At 35.8% G+C, this 26,252-nt stretch overlaps 1 protein-coding gene across 9 annotated transcripts in view; it reads left to right on the top strand.

Annotated features, from left to right (window-relative positions):
• Positions 1-477: 477 nt before the first annotated feature.
• The window catches only part of RNPC3 (RNA binding region (RNP1, RRM) containing 3), an 84,019-nt gene continuing 58,244 nt past the window's right edge, over positions 478-26,252 (top strand). For all 9 annotated transcript variants that reach the window (XR_009564549.1, XR_011377889.1, XR_009564550.1 and 6 more), the window contains exons 1-10: positions 478-1,031; positions 2,173-2,220; positions 6,599-6,717; positions 7,586-7,669; positions 8,087-8,198; positions 9,302-9,370; positions 12,405-12,547; positions 15,329-15,454; positions 18,134-18,285; positions 20,224-20,385. Coding sequence is in view for 3 of the 9 variants with exons in the window: in XM_030868857.2 (XP_030724717.1) it covers positions 840-1,031; positions 2,173-2,220; positions 6,599-6,717; positions 7,586-7,669; positions 8,087-8,198; positions 9,302-9,370; positions 12,405-12,547; positions 15,329-15,454; positions 18,134-18,285; positions 20,224-20,385 (1,207 nt within the window). In the remaining 6 variants the exon portion in view is untranslated. The remainder of the gene's footprint in view (positions 1,032-2,172; positions 2,221-6,598; positions 6,718-7,585; positions 7,670-8,086; positions 8,199-9,301; positions 9,371-12,404; positions 12,548-15,328; positions 15,455-18,133; positions 18,286-20,223; positions 20,386-26,252) is intronic.

The following is a 26,252-nucleotide window of genomic DNA, read 5'->3' as shown; positions in this document are numbered from 1 at the left end:
TCGGTCATTTAATAGCTGTGTGACTTACACCTCCCTGTATTGTACATCAGAGTGCTCAACTCTAAAATGGGGAGGAGTACCTACACCTTAGAGTTGTTGATGGGGTTTATATTAGGGCATCTCTTCCTAGACGCCGCTAATTCCGTGAGAAGGAACCACGGCCAGACCGTATCAGGCTGCTGCTACGTGTCCGATGATTCAAGAAAACAAGTGTCTGTCTCAACTTTTTGTTCCTTAAAACTGAGTTCGCCTGCCTACGTGAAGGCTACTGAGCCAAAGAAAGAATGTGCAATCTTTTAGGCATTATCATCCCGAATGTAGACACAGAACCGGTATTCCCACACCAAATCCCAGCCAGCCAATCAGACGCACTTTGCAATCTCCCAGGATTAGAAACCCGGCTATCGCAACTCCAGACCTCCCTGGCGCCACGCCCAGACCCGCTCCCAGCTAGCACATGCGCAGCAGTGACTCCATCCGGCCTTGGGGTTACTTCCTCTTTCGTGAACGCGGCTTAAGTCTCTCACGCGTTGACAGTTTTTTAAAATCCTTACACCTATCTCGAGGGAATTTTTGTTTTTAATGCCGTCATCAACTACCTGAAATTTGAATCGTTTTGCTTTCCCATCACCGTGGAACCTTGCCTTTCACTCTGAGGTACGTGTCTCCGAAGAGTTGGCACCCGTCCGTGGTGCAGGTCTCGCGAGAAGGCGACATCTCTCGCGTTACTTCCTTGTTTCCAGAATCCTTAGCGCGAAGTGGGAAAACACTTACTTAGCTCAGCTTTTTATGATCACTGCGGTTTCTTCAGTGGCTTCCCTGTTGGTTCTCCGTGACAAATGGCGGCTTCGGAACAGCCGCTGCCGTTGTCGAGAGGATGTCAGAGCTCTGCTTCGCTTTCTCCGCCGCGGGGCGACCGAACCCTTCTAGTGAGGCACCTGCCAGCCGAGCTGACTGCTGAGGAGAAAGAGGACTTACTGAAGTATTTCGGGGCGCAGTCCGTGCGCATCCTGTCCGATAAGGGGCGACTGGTAAGGGCGCGCCAGTCCCGAGCCTCCGGGGAAGGCCCTTGGCTGTTGACCTGGGGAGGGGGAGTTCTGACAGAAGGAAGAAGACAGAAAAGAGTGAGGGAAATGTGCTTGTGTAGTGGGGGCTTCCCAGTCTTTCCTCCTTCATATCAAAATAGTCCCAAGTCAGGTTTTAATTGGCTCGAGCCTAGGTTAGTCGCCGCGCTGCGGAAAAGGGCAAGTTAGAGAGGCAAAGAAGAAAAAATGAAAAGAGAAGCTTAGTTATGTTCCATTTTCCCATCCTGGGAATCTCGAAACTCCTCTGAATTTGGAGGTGTTTCTCTTAGGCTCAAGAGTACTCTCAGAAATATGTAACGAAGGACTGTTTAAAAATCTTGGTACGTATAAGCCAGCGTTAAGACATTCATCAAAATAGAGGAGAAGCTACAGTAGTCGGTAACTTGAGTAAACTAGTTACAGGATTTCTACTAAGTTTTTGACGAGGATGTTATTCATAAAAAATTTCCAACGGAATCCTTCAGGGAGCAATATTTTAAGACTGTTCAAAGTCCAACACTGTGATGTACACAATTACTTTATTCTCCTTTATACCTGAAGATGTTTTAGATGAGTTCTCTCCATTAAAATAGCAGTGGTGATGTTAAGTTTCTGCCAGATGGCCTGTGATGGGGCAAAACATCAGTGGTTGAAGTCTCCCCACGTGTTTCTAATAATGCAGCCAGGGTTGAGAATTACTGAGTTAGGAGAAAGACCAATTTAAACTTTGCATTTGGCTATATAAAGGAAGGTTTAGATCGTAGATGCGTTATACATGGAAGATATTTTATATGTTTGGATGGTTTAAGGGTGGTCCTCTGTGTATAGTAAGGGTTTTTAAACTTATGGACTGTCGAACTACTTGAAAATATATGTAAAGCATGCTGTGTGTGTGTGCCCCTTTATATGAGAAAATCTTTCATCTCAAAGAAGTTTGATCCTAAACTGATTCAAAAGCAGTGTACTGAATTTAGTAATCAGTTAAATGATCTGGATTTTCTGTCCTTTTCTGTGATTTTATTAATGTGTCAAATCACTGTCAGCTGGTAAAATATCAGACTTCCTTATGAGAAATTATATTTGAAATAATTTGTACCTTCTTTTTCAGAAACATACAGCTTTTGCTACTTTCCCTAATGAAAAAGCAGCTATAAAGGTATGACTTTTTCTTTTCTATTATTAACAATTTTCTGTTATCCAGTTTTAAAAAATGGAGCATAATTTTAAACTATAGTTTTTAAAAGCAAAAGGGTTTGTATTTTCAAATACAAAAAGGGTTTGTATTTCCATAGGCTACATTTGGTTTGTCATTTGGCAGATTTTGCCCAATGTTTGGACATAAGACTTGTAGATTAACTGGAACATGAATTAAAATTGAATTGTAATCTCATATGTAATTAAAAGTGACAAATTCTAAAGGATGCAAACATTGATAACTATCTCTGTAACTGTTGCAAGACAAGATGTTTTAAGCATTATATGGAAAATATATATATTTAAAAAAATCCTAGGGGATCATTTGCAAAGGAGGTGACCTTTGAGGTAGACCTTTAATGATTAGTTAGATTTTGAGAAGAAAACAAAGGGAGTTGGACCTTCCAGGTTTAGAGAACACTAAATAAAGCTGTGGGGCATGGAAAGTCCTAAGTGGAGCAAAAACTAAGGGTTGAAATTGAAATAGGACTTGGAAGATAGGTTGAGTCTAAATTTGGGTGGAAGGGAGGGAGGGATTGAATTTTGTTTAGTAGTTATTCTTAAGGCACTTGATATATTTGAGCTGACCAGTAATATGGTCAGATCTGTGAAAGACATCTGGTAGAGTTCATGTAATGGATTGGATATGGAAAAAGATTAGAGTTAGAAAGACCAAATGGAAAGCAAAGACAAGAGAAATGTTATAATGGCTAAGGCAAGAGAAAGGATCTGAATAAGGCAGTAAGAAGACAAAGGAAGAAGTAGATACAAATTTGGTAGAGATTGTGTTTTTTGGTCCTGTGATCCCTGTAGATGTAGCGGTTGAGAGAGAGGGAATACTTGGAAATTTTTGGACTGAGTTATTGGGTTATTACATTAGTTGACAGGGGCAGGATTCAGAGGATGTTTGCAAAGGTAGGTAATGAATTCACATATTATCTATTAATTTTGTGGAGTCTGTGGGCTACTTCTGTGGAAATATTTTCAAAACAATTAAAAATATGGACCTAGAGCTGAGGCAGGGTTAAAAATAGAGTTTCCTCAACAAGGTAAATGGATATGGTTGCCCAAAGGGAGAAGAGCCAGCAAAGAAGACTGGGAGGGAGAAGATAAAAAGGAAGTAGAACTAGAAAATAAATTTTCATGGATGCAAGGAGAAGAGAGTTTTAAGAAGATAAGATCCTGTGATGACACAAGGTGAAGAACGAACACAGTCTATTAGTAAAGTATTTTTATTGTGAAACTATAGAAATGACCCAAATTCTTATCAATAAAAGGGAAGGATACTTTAAATTGTAGTATATCCATACCCTGGACTACAACCCTCAGAGAATGACCTCAAATGAATATGTATTAATAAGGAATGTAGCCCAGATAGAGTACATGAATAAAGTTGCAAAACATATAATATGTAACCTTGGAATTTTGGAAAACTAGTATCAATACTGTGTATGTTAGTTTATGCATAGAACAAAATGTAGCAGAGCTATACACCAAATTGAATAATAAATGTCTTTCTCCAAGGATGGGATTACAGAGGACTTTCACATTATATGTATTAAAGTATAGGAAAAATTTTTTTTCAGAAAAGACCTTTTGAAATATAGCATAAAAAGTGTTTAGTATAATATGGTAATGAAAACCACCTTGTTTTAGAGTCAAGATTAACTTGGAGGAGAGGGCATGGAACCAGTCATTGTCTAACATTAAAACTTAAAAGCCATAACTTTGAAAAGAATGTGTGACATAGATTTTGAGAGGAAGAAACTTAAAGCAATTCAGCTGTATTTCAGATAATCAAAGGCTCACTGATAGTAAGAGGTCTAGGCTGATTTAAGGACTTGAAAATTATTGAAACGTATAGAAACTTGCTTTGTATAATGGAGTCGAATAAGTATGCATAAAGATGGTAGAATAAAATTATAGTCCCTGTTGGGCTTCCCTGGTGGAGCAGTGGTTGAGAGTCCGCCTGCCGATGCAGGGGACACGGGTTTGTGCCCCTGTCCGGGAAGATCCCACATGCCAGGGAGCGGCTAGGCCTGTGAGCCATGGCTGCTGAGCCTGTGTGTCCGGAGCCTGTGCTCCGCAACTGGAGAAGCCACAACAGTGAAAGGCCTGCGTACCGCAAAAAAAAAATTATAGTCCCTGTTAAGGCCTAACGTTCCATTTGTTCAAAAAGTATTGAGTGCCTGCTATGTGCTAGATAGTGCTTTAGGTCTTGGGATATATCAATGAATAAAACACAGATTTATGCCCTCATCGGAGCTCACATTCTCAAAGGGGAGACAGACCATAAATAATAAACTTAATGAGTTTAATATTTTAGAAAATGATGAATACTATAAAAAAAGAACGATAGGATCAGGAGTGCTGGGTTGGGAGGATTAAGCTACAGTTAAGGTAGTTATGGTCATATTTGAGCAACACTTTAAAGGAAGTGAAGGAAGTTAGCTAAGGGAATTTTGGGGAAGTGCATTCTAGTAAGAGGAATAGCTGGCATGCACTAGCTTGTGGCTAAAGCAAAAAAAATGAGGGGAGATATTGAATTTGAGGTCAGAGAAGTAAGAGGGCCATATCATGTAGGTACTGTAAGGACCATAGATGTTACTCTGAGTAAAATTGGGAGCCATTGTAGTATTGTGAGCAAAGCAGTAACATAATTCACCTTATATTTAAAAGTATCACTTTGTGTTGAGAGTAGATAGAAGGCAGGGAAGAGTAGAAACAGGGAAATCTCTTAAAAGGTTATACTGTTAATTCGGTCCAGAGATGATGGTCGCTTGGACCATGATGGTAGCAATGGAGATGGTAGGAAATAGTCAGATTCTGGATATATTTTGTAGGTAGAAGCAAACAGAATTTCTCAGTGGCTTGGATATGCAATGTGGGAAAGAGGTGTTAAGGATGGTTCCAAGATTTTTGACATGAGTAAGTGAAAGAAGGGGGTTACCATCGGAAGGTTCCCTATGGAGACCATTTGAGGGGGGATGGGGAGAGAAGATTCAATTCCTGAAGTCTTAATTTTAAAATATTTAAAATTAAGAGAAGCTTTCCAGTAGTTTGGATATATGTTCCTGGATTTAAGGACAGAGGTTTGGGCTGAAATTATAAACTGTGAAATCATCAGCATAGAGATGGTTTTTTAAATTAGGGTACTGGATTAGATAGAGAGGACCAATAATAGACCTCTGGAGCATGACAGCATTAAGAGTTTGAGATGGCATAAGCCACCGTGATTGAGGAGTAGAAACAAATGAGCTGGGAAGAAACCTGTAGGAAATTATAGTGTCTAGACACCAAGTGAAGAACATGTATGAAGGAGGGAGTGGAGTGATTGCATTAAATGCAGTAAAATGAAGATTGAGAATTGACCATTGTTGTGGCAGTACAGAATTTGTTGTTTATGACAAGCAGTGTCAGTGGACTGATTAAGGCATGAACCTGATTGGAGTGAGTGTGAGACTGGATGGGCAGGGAGGAATTTTAGATAGAGGGCATAGATAATTCTTGAGTTTTACCGCAAGAGTAATTTAAAGCGAAGTGAGGGTGGGGGCGGGTGGGCGAGAGTGATAAGTTGGATCAACAGATGAAGAAAAAATATTTTTTAGGATGGGAGAAATCAGACTATGTTTGTATGCTGATGTCGATGATCCAATAGAGGACAGAAAATTAGCAATGTAGGTAGGAACACACCCTGTACAGTTCCAGAGAGCAGAAGAGAGGCTGGGATTTAGTATACAAGTAAAACAACTAGATTTAAATAAAAACATGGATTGTTAACATGTGATGGCAGATAGAAGATAGAATATGTGGATGCAGAAGCTGGTAGATGGAAACTTATGGTGGGAAATCTGAAGTTCTCATCTTGTTGCTTCAGTTTTCTCAAAGTAGGAAGCAGTATCCTAGGCTAAAATAATGTGACAGGAGTATTGTGAGGTTGAGGAAGAAGGAAATAGTATAAAATATTGTCTTAGAGATTGGTAGAAAAAATGAACTAATATATTTGACTGTGGCTTCCTTAAGGGTCATCCTCAGATTTGTGGTTATGAATTTAAAGTGAGACTAGCCCAATTCATTATGTTGGTTTTTCTAACCATTTTCAGCTGCCTGGGTATAGGCAGCATTGTATTTAACCAGATCTTAGTTTTCCTAAGTGATTGGAAGCAGTTGCTTAATAAGTAATGAAGTCTTGGCAGCCTGAGATGAGAAATGGGTAAGAAATAGCCAAGGAAATGTTACGAGCGTTAACAAAAAACATGTATAAATTATTTATATATGGTCTCTAACAAATAATTTTGGTACAGTTATTAATTTTTTTTTTTTTACTCTTCCAACTGAAGGCATTGACAAGACTTCATCAACTGAAGCTTTTAGGTCATACTTTAGTTGTTGAATTTGCAAAAGAGCAAGATCAGGTTCATTCACCATGTCCTTCTTCAAGCACTGAAAAAAAGAAAAGGTATGTAGATAGGTTTTCGTACATTTTAAAAGTGTTTTTTTTAATCCGTTGTATTGCTCTTGGATTGTTTTCAGACTAGCAGGTAAATAATTTGAAACAGTAAATGGTTATATCTCCCTACTGAATCTAGTACATTAAAGCAATGTATTTGTTCATTCAATTGTGCATTAGGAACCTGAGTATTGATTTAATATTAGGAATTAATCAATGTGAAGTGGGAAAAGAATAGGGGGAAAAGCATTCAACTTTAAGTGGAGGGAAGGTAATTAGTATAAAGTCCTTGTGTTAGATATAGCAAGGTGTCGTGAATAGGCGTGGCCTGGTATTTGGGTCCCAGCTGTTAATTCTTTGTAGTTATACAACCTTTATAAATTTGCTTTACACCAGTGGCTCTCAAAGTATAATCCCTGTACCAGCTACATCGTCTAGGATCTTGACTGGAAGAAAGATTCTTAGGCCTTAACCTCGTCCTACTGAATCAGAAATTTGGGGTATTGGGTGTGGGGAGGAGGATAGGCCCCAGCAGTCTGAGTTTTAACAGACCCTCATTGATGTACATTGAGGAAATTTGTGTGCCACTGATTTATACCATGTGAACTTCAGTTTTGGTGGGGTGGGGGTGTCAGTGAGATTTATCATACCATCTTCATAGGGTTGCTGTGAAGAGTAAATGAAAATGTGCCATGCCTTCTATAATATCTGGAATAGATACTCTTTTTTATTGGTGTTTACTTAAGAAATAGTTGAAAGTTTTACTTATGGAACTGTTTTCATAATGCCCTGTTTAAAAAGATAATATGTCATTTTTGTATGCAATTTTTCATTCTATTTCTAAAGGTAAGATCAACTTTGATTCTGTATTTCTTAGGTCTGATGATACTGTGGAAGATGATAAAGAAAAGAAAGAACTTGATTGTTTAACCATAGAAAATGGAATTGCACCAAACCATGGGTTAGCATTTTTTTGTTTGTATTTCATTATTCTTTTGGTTTTGTTTTGGATAGGTGGTATATGTGGGGGATGTGTGTGTATTGCAAATAAGATAATTTTTTAAAGAACATTTTATTATATATCGTGCATATTTTTAATGTGTTGATTAAACATACTGAGCTCTAAGAGTTTGTCACTGAATTTGGTTCCATTAAAATGTTCAAAGTTGTAAGATATTCTCTGATAAGAAATGCCATATTGTTCTATAATGCAATCAGAAGGCAAGTTTCTTTTTAAATGTAATCAATTGGATCTTTTAGGAACAGAGTACTCTTACTGAATCATTTGAGCAATTTGTATGTTATTAGGTTACCTAAAATGAGTTATTGATATGAAACTTATTAAAACACAATAAGCATTTTTAAATATTTTTTTTAGGCTGACTTTTCCTCTAAATTCATGCCTCAAGTATATGTACCCACCACCTTCAAGCACAATTCTAGCAAACATAGTAAATGCTTTGGCAAGTGTGCCTAAGTTCTACGTACAGGTAAGTAGAATAAAACGTTCCTCAAAGTAAATACTTGTATAACCTTATATGTTACTTTTCATGCTAATTCTCAAACTTTTTTTAATAATAGTATTACACTAATTCCTGTAGGGACAATGATGTTTCAGTATTTTAAAGGTGTCTTAGTTTGTCCTGCTATAGCTAAGTACCATAGCCTGGGTGGCTTTTAAATAATAAAAAATTATTTTTCACAGTCTAGAGGCTAGAAGTTGGAGATCAGTGTGCCAGCACGGTTAGGTTCTGGTGAGGGCCCTCTTCTGGGTTACAGATGGCCGTTTTCTCTTTGTATCCTCATGTAGCTGAAAGAGGGTGAGAGAGCTCTCTCTTGTGCTTTTTATAAGGGACGCTAATCCCATTTATGGGGGTTCTACCCTTATGACCTAATTACTTCCCAAAGGCCTTATGTCCTAATGCCATCCCATTGTGGATTAGGATTCAACATAAGAATTTTGGAGGGGGACACAAACATTCAGTCCATTGCAAAAGGTAATAAAAAATTACTACATTCAAGTAAAGGCTTTTATAAACTATAGCTTAAAAATACTAACATGTTTAGTATTAATAATACTAATAAACATAAGCTAATTTGGGAAATATAATTTCTGGTAATTCTTTGTTACTTTAGCATACACCTTTTCCTTTCTTAAAGGAAAGGACATAGAGGACCCCTCAGCAAATGCTTGAAAGTACTGACAATAAAATGTACTTTTAAGTACAAAATATAGATGATACTTATCTTCTTTGTTGTACTTCTCTGTGTTTCATAATTTCACAATAATCAAGGGAAAAAAACAGTTCAGTAAATTTTTATGTTGTAAGAACATGACATTTTTAATAATGAGAATAATTGTATTTGTAGAATTGACAAATATTTTAGGAAGGCTAATCTTCTGAGATACACCAGTGCCTGAGATATACTAGTTTAGCCCTGTCCTGGGATTATAAAGGCAAGAGGTGGTCTTTCCTTTGCACTAAAGTAATGAATAGTGTTATTGCAAAGTTTTTAAGTACATAAAATATCAGGTATGAGTTGAATCATCATTTTTCTATTTTATTTTAAATGTTTTACCACTTTTATTAAGGTGCTTCATCTTATGAATAAAATGAATTTGCCCACACCTTTTGGACCAATTACTGCAAGGCCTCCCATGGTAAGAAAGCTCTTAGAATTTTCAAGATTCAAAATTTCTCTTCTTGAGGTGAAATTATTGAGGCTAAATTTTACAAATGTTGTGTCAGTGACCTCTAATGTGTATTGAAAATGAACAAGTGTAAAGTTAACATAATAATAGTCCAGTGGAGAATTGAAAGTGGGAGAAAGCCAGAACATTAAAGAGATGCTTTAATTTATGCATCATTTCTGCCAGTGTTGTTGTTCAGGCCTTTGACCTAGGATGTTGTGCTATCCTATAGGACAGTTACATTTAACATACTGAATTGTCTAAAATTTCTATCTTTCTGGTTTTATTTAAAAGGTTGATGATTTTCTATTAGAATTTACTGTGCAGATCTATCAGTAATTTCAATGGTAGGCTATGTCTGCTCTTGAATAATTTTAGTTATTATTGGGTTGGCCAAAAAGTGCCTTCAATTTTTAAGTAAAATAAAAGACACATTTTTCATTTTCACCAAGAACTTTATTGAACAGTGTATTTACCGTTTTGTTCCACTACCTTCTGCCATATTTCAGGCAACTTCATAATTCCATCTTCCCAAAACTTTTTATCTTTTTGAGCAGAGAACTGTTTGTTCCAGATGCCTTTTACAGTCTTCCAGGGAATTGAAATTTTTTCCATTAAGAGAATTTTGTAAAGACCAAAATAAATGGAAATTGAAGGTGCAATGTCTGGTGAATACGGTAGATGAATCAGAACTTCCCAGCCAAGCTGTAATAGTTTTTGCCTGGTCATCAAAGAAACATGTGGTCTTGCGTTATCCTGATAGAAGGTTATGCATTTTCTGTTGACTAATTTCGGGTGCTTTTCGTCAAGTGCTGCTTTCAGTTGGTCTAACTGGGAGCAGTACTTGTTGGAATTAATCATTTGGTTTTCTGGAAGGAGCTCATGATAGAGGACTCCCTTCCAATCCCACCATATATACAGCATCACCTTCTTTGGATGAAAACCGGCCTTTGGTATAGTTGGTGGTGGTTCATTTTGCTTGCCCCACGATCTCTTTCGTTCCACATTATGGTACAGTATCCACTTTTCATTGCCCATCACAATTTGTTTTTAAAACGGAACGATTTCATTACGTTTAAGTAGAGAATCGCATGCGGAGATATGATCAAGAAGGATTTTTTTTCACTGAACTTAGGTGGAACCGAAACATCAATGCGATTGACATAAGCAAGCTGGTGCAGATGATTTTCATTGCCCGATTTGGATATTTGGGGTATGTCGGCTACTTCCCGCGTGCTATGACATTGATTGTTCTCAATTAATGTCTCGATTTGATTGCTGTCAACGTCAACTGGTCTATCCGACTATGGAGCATCGTCCAGCAAAACTTTGCAAACCACTTTTGACACATTTGACCAGTCACAGCACCTTCTCCGTACATTGCACAAATCTTTTTTTGCATTTCAGTTGCGTTTTTACCTTTCTTGAAATAATAAAATATAATATGCTGAAAATGTTGCTTTTTTTCTTCCATCGATATTAAAATGGCCACACAAAAATTCACCAGTTTTGATAATTTTTTTTTTTAAATGTACGTTGATATGACAAGCTGTCACAAACAAAATGGTTTCAAATGAAGTTAAAGACAGCTAACCGCTAATAGAGCCATCTTACGGAAAAAAACGAACGAACCTTTTGGCCAACCTAATATTTTGCTATAGTACTCTTAGTACTTTTTTATTTATTTATTTTTTATTAATTGGAGTATAGTTGATTTACAATGTTGTGTTAGTTTCAGGTGTATACAACAAAGTGAATCAGTTATACATATGCATATATCCACTCTTCTTTAGATTCTTTTCCCATATAGGCCATTACAGAGTATTGAGTTTCCTGTACTATACAATAGGTTCTTATTAGTTATCAATTTTATATATAGTAGTGTGTATATGTCAACCCCAATCTCCCAATTTATCACTTCCCCCCTGTTGGTGATAAATTTGTTTTCTACATCTGTGACTCTTTCTGTTTTGTAAATAAATTCATTTCTACCATTTTTTTAGATTCCACTTATAAGTGATACCATATGATATTTATCTTTCTCTGACTTACCTTCACTCAGTATGACAGTCTCTGGGTCCATCCATGTTACTGCAAATGGCATTACATCGTTCTTTTTTAATGGCTGAGTAATATTCCATTATATATATATGTACCCTTAGTACTTTTTTTTTTTTTTTTTTTTGTGGTACGCAGGCCTCTCACTGCTGTGGCCTCTCCCGTTGCGGAGCACAGGCTCCGGACGTGCAGGCTCAGCGGCCATGGCTCACGGGCCTAGCCGCTCCACAGCATGTGGGATCTTCCTGGACTGGGGCAGGAACCCACGTCCCCTGCATCCACAGGCAGACTCTCAACCACTGCGCCACCAGGGAAGCCCGAGAGCTAACATTTAAATAGAAAATTTGCTTTTGTATTGTGTATTGGTTGCTTTTCTAATGTGTATACTATTAGCTGCATAATTTTTCTTTATAACCCCAACACCTCAATTCCTGGCACATTGCAAAGATTATGCTAGCTGCTATTAACAAATAAAACTCAAATCTTAGTAATTTAACACAATACAAGTTATTTTTTGCTCGTGCCAAGTTCATTCCAAAAGTAGGGCAGAATGGTGTTCTCCTTTACTGAGTCACTTAAAAGATAAGTTATCTTCATTATTTGCATTCCCAAGTTGGTGAGGACATCACCATGCAGCCTGCAGATCAAGAAGAAAGAGAGAATTATATGTGTGGGAGTTTTTTATGCTAACATTTCATTGACTAAAATTCAGGGGAAATCTAACTGCAAAAGAGGTTTGGAAATTTAGTCCAGCTAAGTGCCAAGAAAGAAGAAACAAGTTTTGTGATCAGCTAAAGGCTGCTAAGACAAGTATTTCATCAATATATGTTGAATGTGTAGAAGAAAATCATGAGGTAGAGAGATGTGAGAATCATGTATCTGAATGGAAATGGTTTTCTAAACATCATAGATTACCATAGTATTTTTGCTTTGTTCTTTTAATTAGTATGAGGACTATATGCCACTACATGCTCCTCTTCCACCTGCATCTCCTCAGCCACCGGAGGAACCTCCTTTGCCAGATGAGGATGAGGAATTATCTAGTAAAGAATCAGAATATGAAAGCAGTGATGATGAAGACCGTCAAAGGTTTGCAATGTCAAATAATATTTGTTTAGATTCTAAGAAACATAGAATATGGGAGAGAGATTCTCTTGCTCTTCTTAAGTTTTGCATACACTTCTTCATAATTCGGGGTCTTTAGAATTTGTCCATCCCCAACTCCCCATCATGCTATAGATTAAGACCTGAAACTAGATATCAAGACTTACGGGAACATTTTTGTATTATGAGTAATTTTTTGGATTGATGATTATGGTATACAGTTGATCCTTTATTTATTTATGACTTCAGCATCAATAATTACAGTGCTTTTATGGTCTTCTGAAGACAGCATGTGCAGAATGGTGAAAAATTTGAGTCTCTTGACATGCACATTCCTAGATGAGGTAGAACAAGGTGACATTCTGCCTTCTTGCTTCAGCTCTCATACCGTAAACAAGTGTCTTTTTCACTGTCTATTTGTACCATGTTTTGCACATTTTTGTGCTGTTTGTTGTTGATTTTGCTGTTTAAAATGGTCTCCAAGCATAGTGTTGAAGTGCTGTCTAGTGTATCCAAGATCAGGAAGGTTGTGATGTGCTTTATGGAGAAAATGCTGTGTGTTAGATAAACTTTGTTCAGGCCTGAGTTATAGCACTATTGACTGTGAGTTCAATGTTAATGAATCAACAATATATATTAAATAAGGTGTTCTTAAACAGAAACACGCGTAAAACTAGGTATGTATTGATCAACTGATGTGAGCACATGCTTGCAGGAACATCAGTGCCCTAGGGGCAGTGATCCATTATTTACTAATTCAGTGTTTGTGGAGACTTTACAGAACAAAATTAAGTTGTATTTCTGTTTTTGTCAGCTTATTCCCCTGGACTTTATTCACCTCAGAATAATTTCTAGAGCAATTCTATAGGATTTTATACAAAAACATTCACAAAAATTACTGCAAATGAATTATTCTTTTATTAGTTGTTCTTGATGATCTACATATATTTTGTTTAAAGATTCTGGCAAAGAGCAGTAAATTGTTAATAATATTCAGGTATATAATCCACAGCATAGCCTAAAACAGGAATTGCTAAACATTTTCTGTATAGAGCCAAAGAGTTCTGTTGTAGTGGAAAGCAGCCATAGATGATACCTAAATAATTGGATGTTGCTATCTTCCAATAAAACTTTTTATTTAAGAAAAACAGACACTGACTAGATTTGGTCCTTTGGCTGTAATTTGTCAACCCCTAGCCTAAAATACCTGTGTAGGCCAATGATGGGAATCTTAGGCAGATATGCACAGAAGCAACCAGATACAGAAGGAGTGGTTGACAGGAGTCAAAATCCAAGCAGAGAATCTAAGCAACATATACAAGTAATCAGCAGCAATTTGACTATTACTGAGGCAACATCCACTTGAGTAGTGGCTCCATATGTTTTCTCTTTCTTAAGGAAGGAGTTATGTTGGAACTACTAAAATAGGAGTGAATAGAGTATCTGTCTTGAATAGAGACAATAAGGAAGGCTGGCAGTTCTTAATAGACTAACTTGTTAAATAAAGAATGTAGAACATTGCAATGGGCTAATTACTTAACCTGTAAATTTTATTTTCTTTATAAAAATAATGATAGTAATGAGAAATGCTTTAATAGGCTAGCTAAAACCATTTTTGTTTTTGTTTATTTAGGTTTCCATTTAGGGATGTAGTGAGGAATTCTGCTAATTCATCTTGAGTCATGAGAACAAAGCCTTTGCATGAACTAACCTCTGGTTTCATGCTTCTCTGTTATCTTCTGGAAATATTATAAAATATGCCACTATGTCAGCAGATGTCTATTGATTAGTTACTTAACATATGCCTTGCACTGTGTAGAGCCTTAGTATACTTTGGGTGAGCAATCTATGAATATAGACATATATTTTGTATAACTGGATTTATTCATAAAATTTTTGGTAAACTGTGATTGTTAAGAGGCTTTAAAAATTTATAACATGTTTTCATTTTTCCTCGCTTAAGGAAAAAAGGTTTAAAACTTATTTTAACCAAATTCTTCTTCACTACATTTTATTGTGCTTGTTTTGCTTTCAAATTTCGCAAACTTAACTCTGGAGAAGTAGAGCTGTGACTAGTGGTTTTTGAACTTGCTCTGTGGAAGCACTATATCTGATCCTGTGGAAGATCCAAGAAAGCCTAGACAAGATCTATTCTAAATATTATTCATAACCATAATGGAGATAAGCTATGTATAAGGTATCAATTGTCACCCCTTGATTGATTAAGCTACTTCAGAGTATAGTATTTGAAAACTGTTCTCAAGTATCTTTTTTATATAATGATGCTTTCCAACAATTATGTACAAAATATTTTTAAGTAAAAGTACTTAAGTCCAGTTCTCTTTAATAATTAGAATATGAATCAAAATAATTTTACTACGTTCGTAAGGTCTTTTGAATATTAGTCAAGAAAAGAGCAATAAAGTTACAGAGATTATATTTAGTGTATTTTGTTTAACTTTTTGGCATCAAAGTTCAGTCATTTGGGTAACTAATAATTTTTTTAGTAAAACATATCTTTAAAAATTGCAATTAAGGAAATTCCAAATTCCTTCAAACAAAGATGAAAGTTGAGCAAGGAGATTTGTAACTTGAGCTTTTGTCAGATTGATTATATCTTATTTGATGGCTTAGAAATTATACTTATGCCATGTAAATCATTTTATAATTTATAAGCTCAATACAAATTTGTTTAACAAAAGCAGTTGTAGATAGCTATGCTTCTACACAAAGAAATCTTTTCTACTTTTCTTTCCTCCAATGTAGAATGACCAAACTAATGGAACTAGCAAATCTTCAGCCCAAAAGACCAAAAACAATAAAGCAGCACCACGTGAGAAAAAAGAGAAAAATAAAGGATATGTTGAATATACCATCATCTGCTTCACACGGGTAATTTTGTTTTGGATTGTTTTGTTTTGGATAAGGGTTTTGTATGTACTTTGTCTGATTGCTTAACTCAAATCATACCTCACTCTGACTTTTATTTCATCAGTCCACTGGTTTACCAGTGACTGCTTATTTGCCAAATTCACAAGTATCCTTAATTCTCAAAGTTGACCAGCATTTGATACTATTGACTACCCCAGGTTTCAAAATTGTCCACCCTTAATTTTACATTCTTTTTTTATTTCTCATCTTACTTCCTCTCTTCCTTCCTACTTTTTTCTTTTGTGACTTTCTCTTACTCACTTGCTTTTTTTTTAAATACTGGATTCCATATACTCCTGTCCATTGTCATTTTCTGTTCATATATTTATACTCCTTATTAATATCATTAATTTTTTTATGGTTCACCTGTTGAAGCTAATAGATTCCAAATCTCCATCTCTAGATTTAACCTCCTGAGATCTAAAATCTTCATTTCCAGCTTCCTATTTGCATACTCAGAGTGTCTTGTAGGCACTTAAGATATTATCCAAAACAAAATTCATTTACTTTCATTATCTCTTTCTCCTCCTGCATTCACAGTTTTGATGATGGCATCCATCACCAATGTGTTTATATGAAATTTTGTTAATTTCTCCTAACTCCACTACCTGATATCAAACATTTTTTTACTTCGAAGTACCCTACCTGGTAAAAGTTCACATGGCTTAGCACACAGGACCCACCTTTAAATATTTATCAAATATGTGATACGTTCTCTGCTAAATATTATGGGGTTTGGATCACTCTTCCAAAGCTCAACGCTATCTTTTCAAACAGTGAGTTAATAGTCTTATGGGTAAGTAAGCCATATGCATAGATGACTGTTGCATTAGCAATTATAATAAATGACATAAGAAGAAGATGTAATTAAGAATGAAGTGTTGTGAGGAAGGAAATGTCACAGCCAGTCAGGAAATCTGGAAAGACTTTAAGAGAGAGGAGACATTTGAGCTGGGCTTGAAGGATGAGAGGCAAAACTTAGGCAGGGAAGAGATATCCAGTGTGAATGAAAAAGTGAGTTTCCAGAGGTAGGAAAATTTGGTGCGTAGGAATAGAAATGATGAAAGGGAAAGCTGGAAGGATGTGGAGAGATCTGCCTTAAATGTTAAGTTATGGTGTTTGAATACATTGAGGGAGCCATTGTAATGCCACTGATATTAAAAACAATTAAGAATTTCTTTCAGACTTTGTCACCTTGTAATAAACTTTCCAGGAAAATTATGTAGATGTTGGGTGATGGTCAGGGCTATGGGTATGAAAGAATTTTATTAGGTATAAATTAACTTCTGACTATGTCTTAAACTTTCAGTTAGAGTAGAGAAATTGCCAATGAAATAGTACTTATTACTGTGTATTTAGTTTGAAATATATTGTCCTTTTTTTCCTTTTTCACCGATTATCTGACATTTTGCTTAACAAATTTTCTTTGAAATTATGGCAGAAATTTTACTTGCCTTTTTGCCATGCAATTCTATGTATTTTAATATCTTAATCAGATGAAAATTGCCATTAATTGCAATTTTAATTTTATTCAGCTTTTCTACAATGTAAATTTCCCTTGAACTTGTAAGTAACTTTATAAATAGAGGAAGAAGTTTGATAAATGATCTTTTTACATTTTTAAAGGAATGGGTCTTTGGGTTTTTTAAAATTATTATTTCCTGTTAAGTATACATAATATGATGCATATTTCTCACCTATGTATGTTTTGACACCACAGTCCCATGCTTTTGATCTGTAGCAGCACCAAACAATTAAAAATTAATACAGTTGACCCTTCAACAGCACGGGTTTGAACTGTGTGGGTCCACTTATATGCAGACTTTTTCTCAATAAATACTACAGTACTACATGATTTGAGGTTGGTTGAATCCCTAGATATGGATCCACAGATATAGAGGAACCATGGATATGGAAGGCTGATGAAGTTATATACAGCTTTTCAACTGCTGCAGGGTTGGGGCCCTTAACCCCTAAGTTGTTCAAGGGTCAGCTGTAGTGTGAACCAATTAAATTTTCCAATAGCCACATTAAAAGATAAAATTAATTTTAATAATATATTTTATCCAACTGATTATATCTGAAATGTTATTTTAACATATAATTAATATAAAACGTTATTAAAACGTTTTATATTTCTTTTTTCACACAAAGTTGTTAAACTCTGGCGTATATTTTGTACTTAGAGCATAAGTACAGCAACATTTCAGATGCTTATTAGCCACATGTGGCTTGTGGCTACTGCATTGACCTGCATAGGTTTATTATATATAGTATATAGAATACAGTGCATAAAATGCTTACATTAAACATAGAATGAACTTTTTTGCTTATTGGTAAATATCCTGAAGTTTAGAATCAATAGTCCTAAAGTCCTATCTCTGTCATTTACTGAGTGACTTTATGCAATTTCTTAACACCCTTTAGCCTCAAACTCCTTATCTGTCTAAACTAGGAATTTAATAATACCTATATGAGAACATTTGTTAGGATTTATTGAAGTTAAATGTAAGTTACTTTGTTCAATGCCTATAGTGTGTTTTATCAGTGTTAGCTTTTTAAATTTAAAGTAAATATGAAATGTTTTACTCAAAATTTTATTTGCAATTACAAAGTAATGCTGTGATTGTTTGTAAACAGCAGTTTACATCCAGTGTTGTTACCTTCGGATGTATTTGACCAACCACAACCTGTAGGTAATAAAAAAATTGAATTCCATATATCTACCGACATGTCAGCTGCATTTAAGAAAGATTTAGAAAAAGAACAAAATTGTGAAGAACAAAATTTTGGTAAGTGTATTCTAGTTCTTTAACATGCTATGTAAAAATTCTTCTCAGTTTTTTTTTGTATTAAAATTAAATTTTATATGTTTCTGTTTTTTTAGTATTTGTGAATATATTTAAAATATGCAATTAGGTCTTTGTTAGTGTCTTAGAATACTATCCATTTTAAACTTTTTTATATAACTAAAATTGGAGCTTAGTGGTAAGATTGTCACAGTTACCTTTTGCTAGTAATGAACTCTAAGGTGAGGCTTACTCTCATTTTTGCTGATGTTTAAAAGAGTTTCTTGTATTGATCTGTTTTTTCATTGCTTATTATATGTGATGCTCTGGTTTTATTAGTACAGTTGTATTATTGGTTAGGAAAACAAGCCGTGTGATTATTTTTTGAGTTGTAGATTTCATGTAAATTTTTTTTTTTAATCCAAAAGACATGGAAGCTTATTTACAAGATACTGTTCATTAAGTTTGAAGATAATGTATTGAAATTACAGATTTTTTTCTGCTTATTTTAAACATTAATTTGATGTTATACTACAGTGGCATTTCCTTGTTCTTTAATTTTTAAATTTCAGAAATAATACCAGCTTATAGAAAATATAATCAAAACAGGAGCATATAAAGTTTTAAAAAGTTAACACCTCAAACCCCACTGTTCCCTATCCCAATACTTAGAGATAACCATTGTTAATAATTCGGTATGAAAATAGTTCTTCCAGATCTTATCCTATACTTGTGTATAAACATTTTTTTCCCCTTACTTCTTTTTTTAAGTAGCCATCATGGGTTATTTTTTTATGGCTGCATAGCACTCCGTAGTATAGTTATAACAATCTTTATTTAATTATACTCTATTATAGAAGTTGAGGTTGCTTCCATTTTCTTTATTATTACAGCAAATTCTGGAATTTACATTTTTGTACATATATCTTTGAGCACTTGTGTGAATATAGGATAGAGTTCTAATAAGTATTGCAAATGTACTGAGTGATAAACTGTAACTGGTTTTAATTCCTGTCTCTCTGATGGTTAGTGAGAATGCATTGCCTTTTCAGATAGCTCCTTTTTTGTTTGTTTCAGTATTTATATTTTTGTATGGTTTTCTTTCTTATCTCATGACTAGTCACCCCTTGACACAAATTTTTATTTTTTTAAGTTTAATTTACTCAAGGACTTAGACCTTTGTGAGGTGGGGACAATTGTCCCATTCTGCATCAACGTAGAGTAATGCTGAATTAACAGTAAAAACAGTTTTAAAAGTGTTTTTTCTTACTGATGCCTTCAGACCACAGGAGGTCTGTTGGTACGATGGCTTTTCTATGTTATGAGGAGACTTTTATAATCCTAAGTATGGCATGTTATTTGCATCATTTTCAGAGCTTTTTTAGGGTTTTGTTTGTTTTTTTAGGTAGTATAACTGGAATTTTTCTACTGAATGTTTAATCCTGTCCTTCCCAACCCTCTCCCCCAAGTCAGTTTAATTTTTGCTGAAGCTAAGATTCATGTTTTCTGAATGCAATCCATTATGTTGCTATGTTGTAAATTTAAAATTTATAATGGTTTTTAATTTTCCTAATTGAATAATTAAGTGTGCAAATACTTCTTTTTCCTGACTTTGATTAGGATTGGCTCCTTTTTTTTTCCGTGGTAGGAAGTATAATGGATGTTTTTTTAGTACCCTCAAATGGAAATGTCTTCTTTTATGATTTTCATGTTCTAGTGGCAGAGTTGAGTAGTCATGATAGAAACCATATGGCCTGCAAAGCCTAAAGTATTTACTGTTTGAACCTTTATAGAAAAAGTTTGCTTATCCTTGTTTCAGAGTATTGAGAAAAACACCAAAGAGTTTTAGTGCTAGAATATATCTTAAAAATTAAAAATGGAAAAGAAAAACTGTTTTGAAGGGAGGGATTTTTAATGGCTGATGTCAATGTTAACTCTTAGACTTACCTGCTTCTGAAGTTGATGCATCCAATATAGGATTTGGAAAAATCTTCCCAAAACCAAATTTGAGCATCGCAGAGGAGATTAAAGAAGACTCTGATGAAATGCCATCAGAATGTATTTCTAGAAGGGAGTTGGAAAAGGGCAGAATTTCTAGAGAAGGTAATTTTCATGAAATAAATGAGCATTTATTCCATTTTACATTTATTTGGCCCTTCAGAAGCAAACCAAATCTCTTCATGTTGTTTACTTTATTCAAAGCACATGCTTCAAAACATCTCTCCAGTTAATGTTTTTGTTTGTTTGTTTGTTTTTTGTCTATACATGTATTTTTTATTTTTTTATTTATTTTTTAACATCTTTATTGGGGTATAATTGCTTTACAGTGGTGTGTAAGTTTCTGCTTTATAACAAAGTGAATCAGTTATACATATACATATGTTCCCATATCTCTTGCCTCTTGCATCTTCCTCCCTCCCACCCTCCCTATCCCACCCCTCCAGGCGGTCACAAAGCACCGAGCTGATATCACTGTGCTATGTGGCTGCTTCCCACTAGCTATCTACCTTACGTTTTGTAGTGTATATATGTCCATGCCTCTCTCTCGCTTTGTCACAGCTCACCCTTCCCCCTCCCCATATCCTCAAGTCCGTTCTCCAGTAGGTCTGTGTCTTTATTCCTGTCTTACCCCTAGGTTCTTCATGACATTTTTTTTCTCTTAAATTCCATATATATGTGTTAGCATACGGTATTTGTCTTTCTCATTCTGACTGACTTCATTCTGTATGACAGACTCTGGGTCTATCCACCTCATTACAAATAGCTCAATTTCATTTCTTTTTATGGCTAAGTAATATTCCATTGTATATATGTGCCACATCTTCTTTATCCATTCATGCGATGATGGGCACTTAGGTTGTTTCCATCTCTGGGCTATTGTAAATAGAGCTGCAATGAACATTTTGGTACATGACTCTTTTTGAATTATGGTTTTCTCAGGGTATATGCCCAGTAGTGGGATTGCTGGGTCATATGGTAGTTCTATTTGTAGTTTTTTAAGGAACCTCCATATTGTTCTCCATAGTGGCTGTACCAATTCACATTCCCACCGCAGTGCAGGAGTGTTCCCTTTTCTCCACACCCTCTCCAGCATTTATTGTTTCTAGATTTTTTGATGATGGCCATTCTGACTGGTGTGAGATGATATCTCATTGTAGTTTTGATTTTCATTTCCCTAGTGATTAATGATGTTGAGCATTCTTTCATGTGTTTGCTGGCAGTCTGTATATCTTCTTTGGAGAAATGTCTATTTAGGTCTTCTGCCCATTTTTGGATTGGGTTGTTTGTTTTTTTGTTATTGAGCTGCACGAGCTGCTTGTAAATTTTGGAAATTAATCCTTTGTCGGTTGCTTCATTTGCAAATATTTTCTCCCATTCTGAGGGTTGTCTTTTGGTCTTGTTTATGGTTTCCTTTGCTGTGCAAAAGCTTTGAAGTTTCATTAGGTCCCATTTATTTTTGTTTTTATTTCCATTACTCTAGGAGGTGGGTCAGAAAGGATCTTGCTGTGATTTATGTCATAGAGTGTTCTGCCTATGTTTTCCTCTAAGAGTTTGATAGTTTCTGGCCTTACATTTAGGTCTTTAATCCATTTTGAGCTAATTTTTGTGTATGGTGTTAGGGAGTGATCTAATCTCATACTTTTACATGTACCTGTCCAGTTTTCCCAGCACCACTTATTAAAGAGACTGTCCTTTCTCCATTGTACATTCCTGCCTCCTTTATCAAAGATAAGGTGACCTTATGTGCGTGGGTTCATCTCTGGGCTTTCTATCCTGTTCCATTGATCTGTCTTTCTGTTTTTGTGCCAGGACCATACTGTCTTGATTACTGTAGCTTTGTAGTATAGTCTGAAGTCAGGGACCCTGATTCCTCCAGCTCCGTTTTTCGTTCTCAAGATTCCTTTGGCTATTTGGGATCTTCTGTGTTTCCATACAAATTGTGAAATTTGTTGTTCTAGTTCTGTGGAAAATGCCAGTGGTAGTTTGATAGGGATTGCATTGAATCTGTAGATTGCTTTGGGTAGTAGAGTCATTTTCACAATGTTGATTCTTCCAATCCAAGAACATGGTATATCTCTCCATCTATTTATATCATCTTTAATTTCTTTCATCAGTGTCATATAATTTTCTGCATACAGGTCTTTTGTCTCCTTAGGTAGGTTTATTCCTAGATATTTTATTCTTTTTGTTGCAGTGGTAAATGGGAGTGTTTTCTTGATTTCACTTTCAGATTTTTCATCATTAGTGTATAGGAACGCAAGAGGTTTCTGTGCATTAATTTTGTATCCTGCAACTTTACCAAATTCATTGATTAGGTCTAGTAGTTTTCTGGTAGCATCTTTAGGGTTCTCTATGTATAGGATCATGTCATCTGCAAACAGTGACAGCTTTACTTCTTCTTTTCCGATTTGGATTCCTTTTATTTCCTTTTCTTCTCTGATTGCTGTGGCTAAAACTTCCGAAACTATATTGAGTAAGAGTGGTGAAAGTGGGCAACATTGTCTTGTTCCTGATCTTAGTGGAAATGCTTTCAGGTTTCACCATTGAGGATGATGTTGTCTGTGGGTTTGTCATATATGGCCTTTATTATGTTGAGGAAAGTTCCCTCTATGCCTACTTTCTGCAGGGTTTTTATCATAAATGGGTGTTGAATTTTGTCAAAAGCTTTCTCTGCATCTATTGAGATGATCATATGTTTTTTCTCCTTCAATTTGTTAATATGGTTTATCACATTGATTGATTTGCGTATATTGAAGAATCCTTGCATTCCTGGAATAAACCCCACTTGATCATGGTGTATGATCCTTTTAATGTGCTGTTGGATTCTGTTTGCTAGTATTTTGTTGAGGATTTTTGCATCTATGTTCATCAGTGATATTGGCCTGTAGTTTTCTTTCTTCATGACATCCTTGTCTGGTTTTGGTATCAAGGCGATGGTGGCCTCGTAGAATGAATTTGGGAGTGTCCCTCCCTCTGCTATATTTTGGAAGAGTTTGAGAAGAATAGGTGTTAGCTGTTCTCTAAATGTTTGATAGAATTCACCTGTGAAGCCATCTGGTCCTGGGCTTTTGTTAGTTGGAAGAGTTTTAATCACAGTTTCAATTTCAGTGCTTGTGATTGATCTGTTCATATTTTCTATTTCTTCCTGATTCAGTCTTGGCAGGTTGTGCATTTCTAAGAATTTGTCCATTTCTTCCAGGTTGTCCATTTTATTGGCATGGAGTTGCTTGTAGTAATCTCTCATGAGCTTTTATATTTCTGCAGTGTCAGTTGTTACTTCTCCTTTTTCATTCCTAGTTCTATTGATTTGAGTCCTCTCCCTTTTTTCTTGATGAGTCTGGCTAATGATTTATCTATTTTGTTTATCTTCTCAAAGAACCAGCTTTTAGTTTTATTGATCTTTGCTATTGTTTCCTTCATTTCTTTTTCATTTATTTCTGATCTGATTTTTATGATTTCTTTCCTTCTGCTAACTTTGGGTTTTTTTTGTTCTTTCTCTAATTGCTTTAGGTGCAAGGCTAGGTTGTTTATTCGAGATGTTTCCTGTTTCTTAAGGTGGGCTTGTATTGCTATAAACTTCCCCCTTAGAACTGCTTTTGCTGCATCCCATAGGTTTTGGTTCGTCGTGTCTCCATTGTCGTTTGTTCCTAGGTACTTTTTATTTCCTCTTTGATTTCTTCAGTGATCACTTCATTATTAAGTAGTGTATTGTTTAGCCTCCATGTGTGTGTATTTTTTACAGATCTTTTCCTGTAATTGATATCTAGTCTTATGGCATTGTGGTTGGAAAAGATACTTGATACAATTTCAATTTTCTTAAATTTGCCAAGGCTTGATTTGTGACCCAAGATATGATCTATCCTGGAGAATGTTCCATGAGCACTTGAAAAAAATGTGTATTCTGTTGTTTTTGGATGGAGTGTCCTATAAATATCAATTAAGTCCATCTGGTTTAATGTATCATTTAAAGCTTGTGTTTCCTTATTTATTTTCATTTTGGATGATCTGTCCATTGGTGAAAGTGGGGTGTTAAAATCCCCTACTGTGAATGTGTTACTGTCGATTTTCCCTTTTATGGCTGTTAGTATTTGCCTTATGCATTGAGGTGCTCCTATGTTGGGTGCATAAATATTTACAATTGTTATATCTTCTTCTTGGATCGATCCCTTGATCATTATGTAGTGTCCTTCTTTGTTTCTTCTAATAGTCTTTATTTTAAAGTCTGTTTTGTCTGATACGAGAATTGCTACTCCAGCTTTCTTTTGGTTTCCATTTGCATGGAATATCTTTTTCCATCCCCTTACTTTCAATCTGTATGTGTCTCTAGGTCTGAAGTGGGTCTCTTGTAGACAGCATATATATGGGTCTTGTTTTTGTATCCATTCAGCCAATCTGTGTTTTTTGGTGGGAGCATTTAGTCCCTTTACATTTAAGGTAATTATCGATATGTTTGTTTCTATTCCCATTTTCTAAATTGTTTTGAGTTCGTTATTGTAGGTCTTTTCCTTCTCTTGTGTTTCTTGTCTACAGAAGTTCCTTTAGCGTTTGTTAAAGCTGGTTTGGTGGTGCTGAACTCTCTCAGCTTTTGCTTGTCTGTAAAGGTTTTAATTTCTCCATCAAATCTGAATGAGATCCTTGCTGGGTAGAGTAATCTTGGTTGCAGGTTTTTCTCCTTCGTCACTTTCAGTATGTCCTGCCCCTCCCTTCTGGCTTGCAGAGTTTCTGCTGAGATACCAGCTGTTACCCTTATGGGGATTCCCTTGTGTGTTATTTGTTGGTTTTCCCTTGCTGCTTTTAATATGCTTTCTTTGTATTTAATTTTTGACAGTTTGATTAATATGTGTCTTGGCGTATTTCTCCTTGGATTTATCCTGTATGGGACTCTCTGTGCTTCCTGGACTTGATTAACTATTTCCTTTCCTATATTAGGGAAGTTTTCAACTATAATCTCTTCAAATATTTTCTCAGTCCCTTTCTTTTTCTCTTCTTCTGGGACCCCTATAATTCGAATGTTGGTGCATTTAATATTGTCCCAGAAGTCTCTGAGTCTGTCCTCAGTTCTTTTCATTCTTTTTTCTTTATTCTGCTCTGCATTAGTTATTTCCACTATTTTATCTTCCAGGTCACTTATCCTTTCTTCTGCCTCAGTTATTCTGCTATTGATCCCATCTAGAGTACTTTTCATTTCATTTATTGTGTTGTTCATCATTGTTTGTTTCATCTTTAGTTCTTCTAGGTCCTTGTTAAATGTTTCTTGCATTTTGTCTATTCTATTTCCAAGATTTTGGATCATGTTTACTATCATTATTCTGAATTCTTTTTCAGGTAGACTGCCTATTTCCTTTGCATTTGTTACGTCTGGTGCATTTTTATCTTGCTCCTTCATCTGCTGTGTGTTTTTCTGACTTCTCATTTTGCTTATCTTACTGTGTTTGGGGTCTCCTTTTTGGAGGCTGCACATTCGTAGTTCCCGTTGTTTTTGATGTCTGTCCCCAGTGGCTAAGGTTGGTTCAGTGGGTTGTGTAGGCTTCCTGGTGGAGGGGACTAGTGCCTGTGTTCTGGTGGATGAGGCTGGATCTTGTCTCTCTGGTGGGCAGGTCCACGTCTGTTGGTGTGTTTTGGGGTGTCTGTGGCCTTATTATGATTTTAGGCAGCCTCTCTGCTAATGGGTGGGGTTGTGTTCCTGTCTTGCTAGTTGTTTGACATAGGGTGTCCAGCACTGTAGCTTGCTGGTCGTTGAGTGAAGCTGGGCGCTGGTGTTGAGATGGAGATCTCTGGGAGATTTCCGCCTTTTGGTACTATGTGGAGCTGGGAGGTCTCTTGTTGACCAGCGTCCTGAAGTTGGCTCTCCCACCTCAGAGGCACAGCACTGACTCCTGGCTGCAGCACCAAGAGTCTTTCATCTGCACGGCTCAGAATAAAAGGGAGAAAAAGTAGAGAGTAAGAATTAGTAAAATTAGGAAGAAAGA

This window comes from Globicephala melas, chromosome 1 (genome assembly GCF_963455315.2).
Source record: "Globicephala melas chromosome 1, mGloMel1.2, whole genome shotgun sequence".
Lineage (NCBI taxonomy): Eukaryota > Metazoa > Chordata > Mammalia > Artiodactyla > Delphinidae > Globicephala > Globicephala melas.
This window is presented reverse-complemented; position numbering and strand designations above follow the sequence as displayed.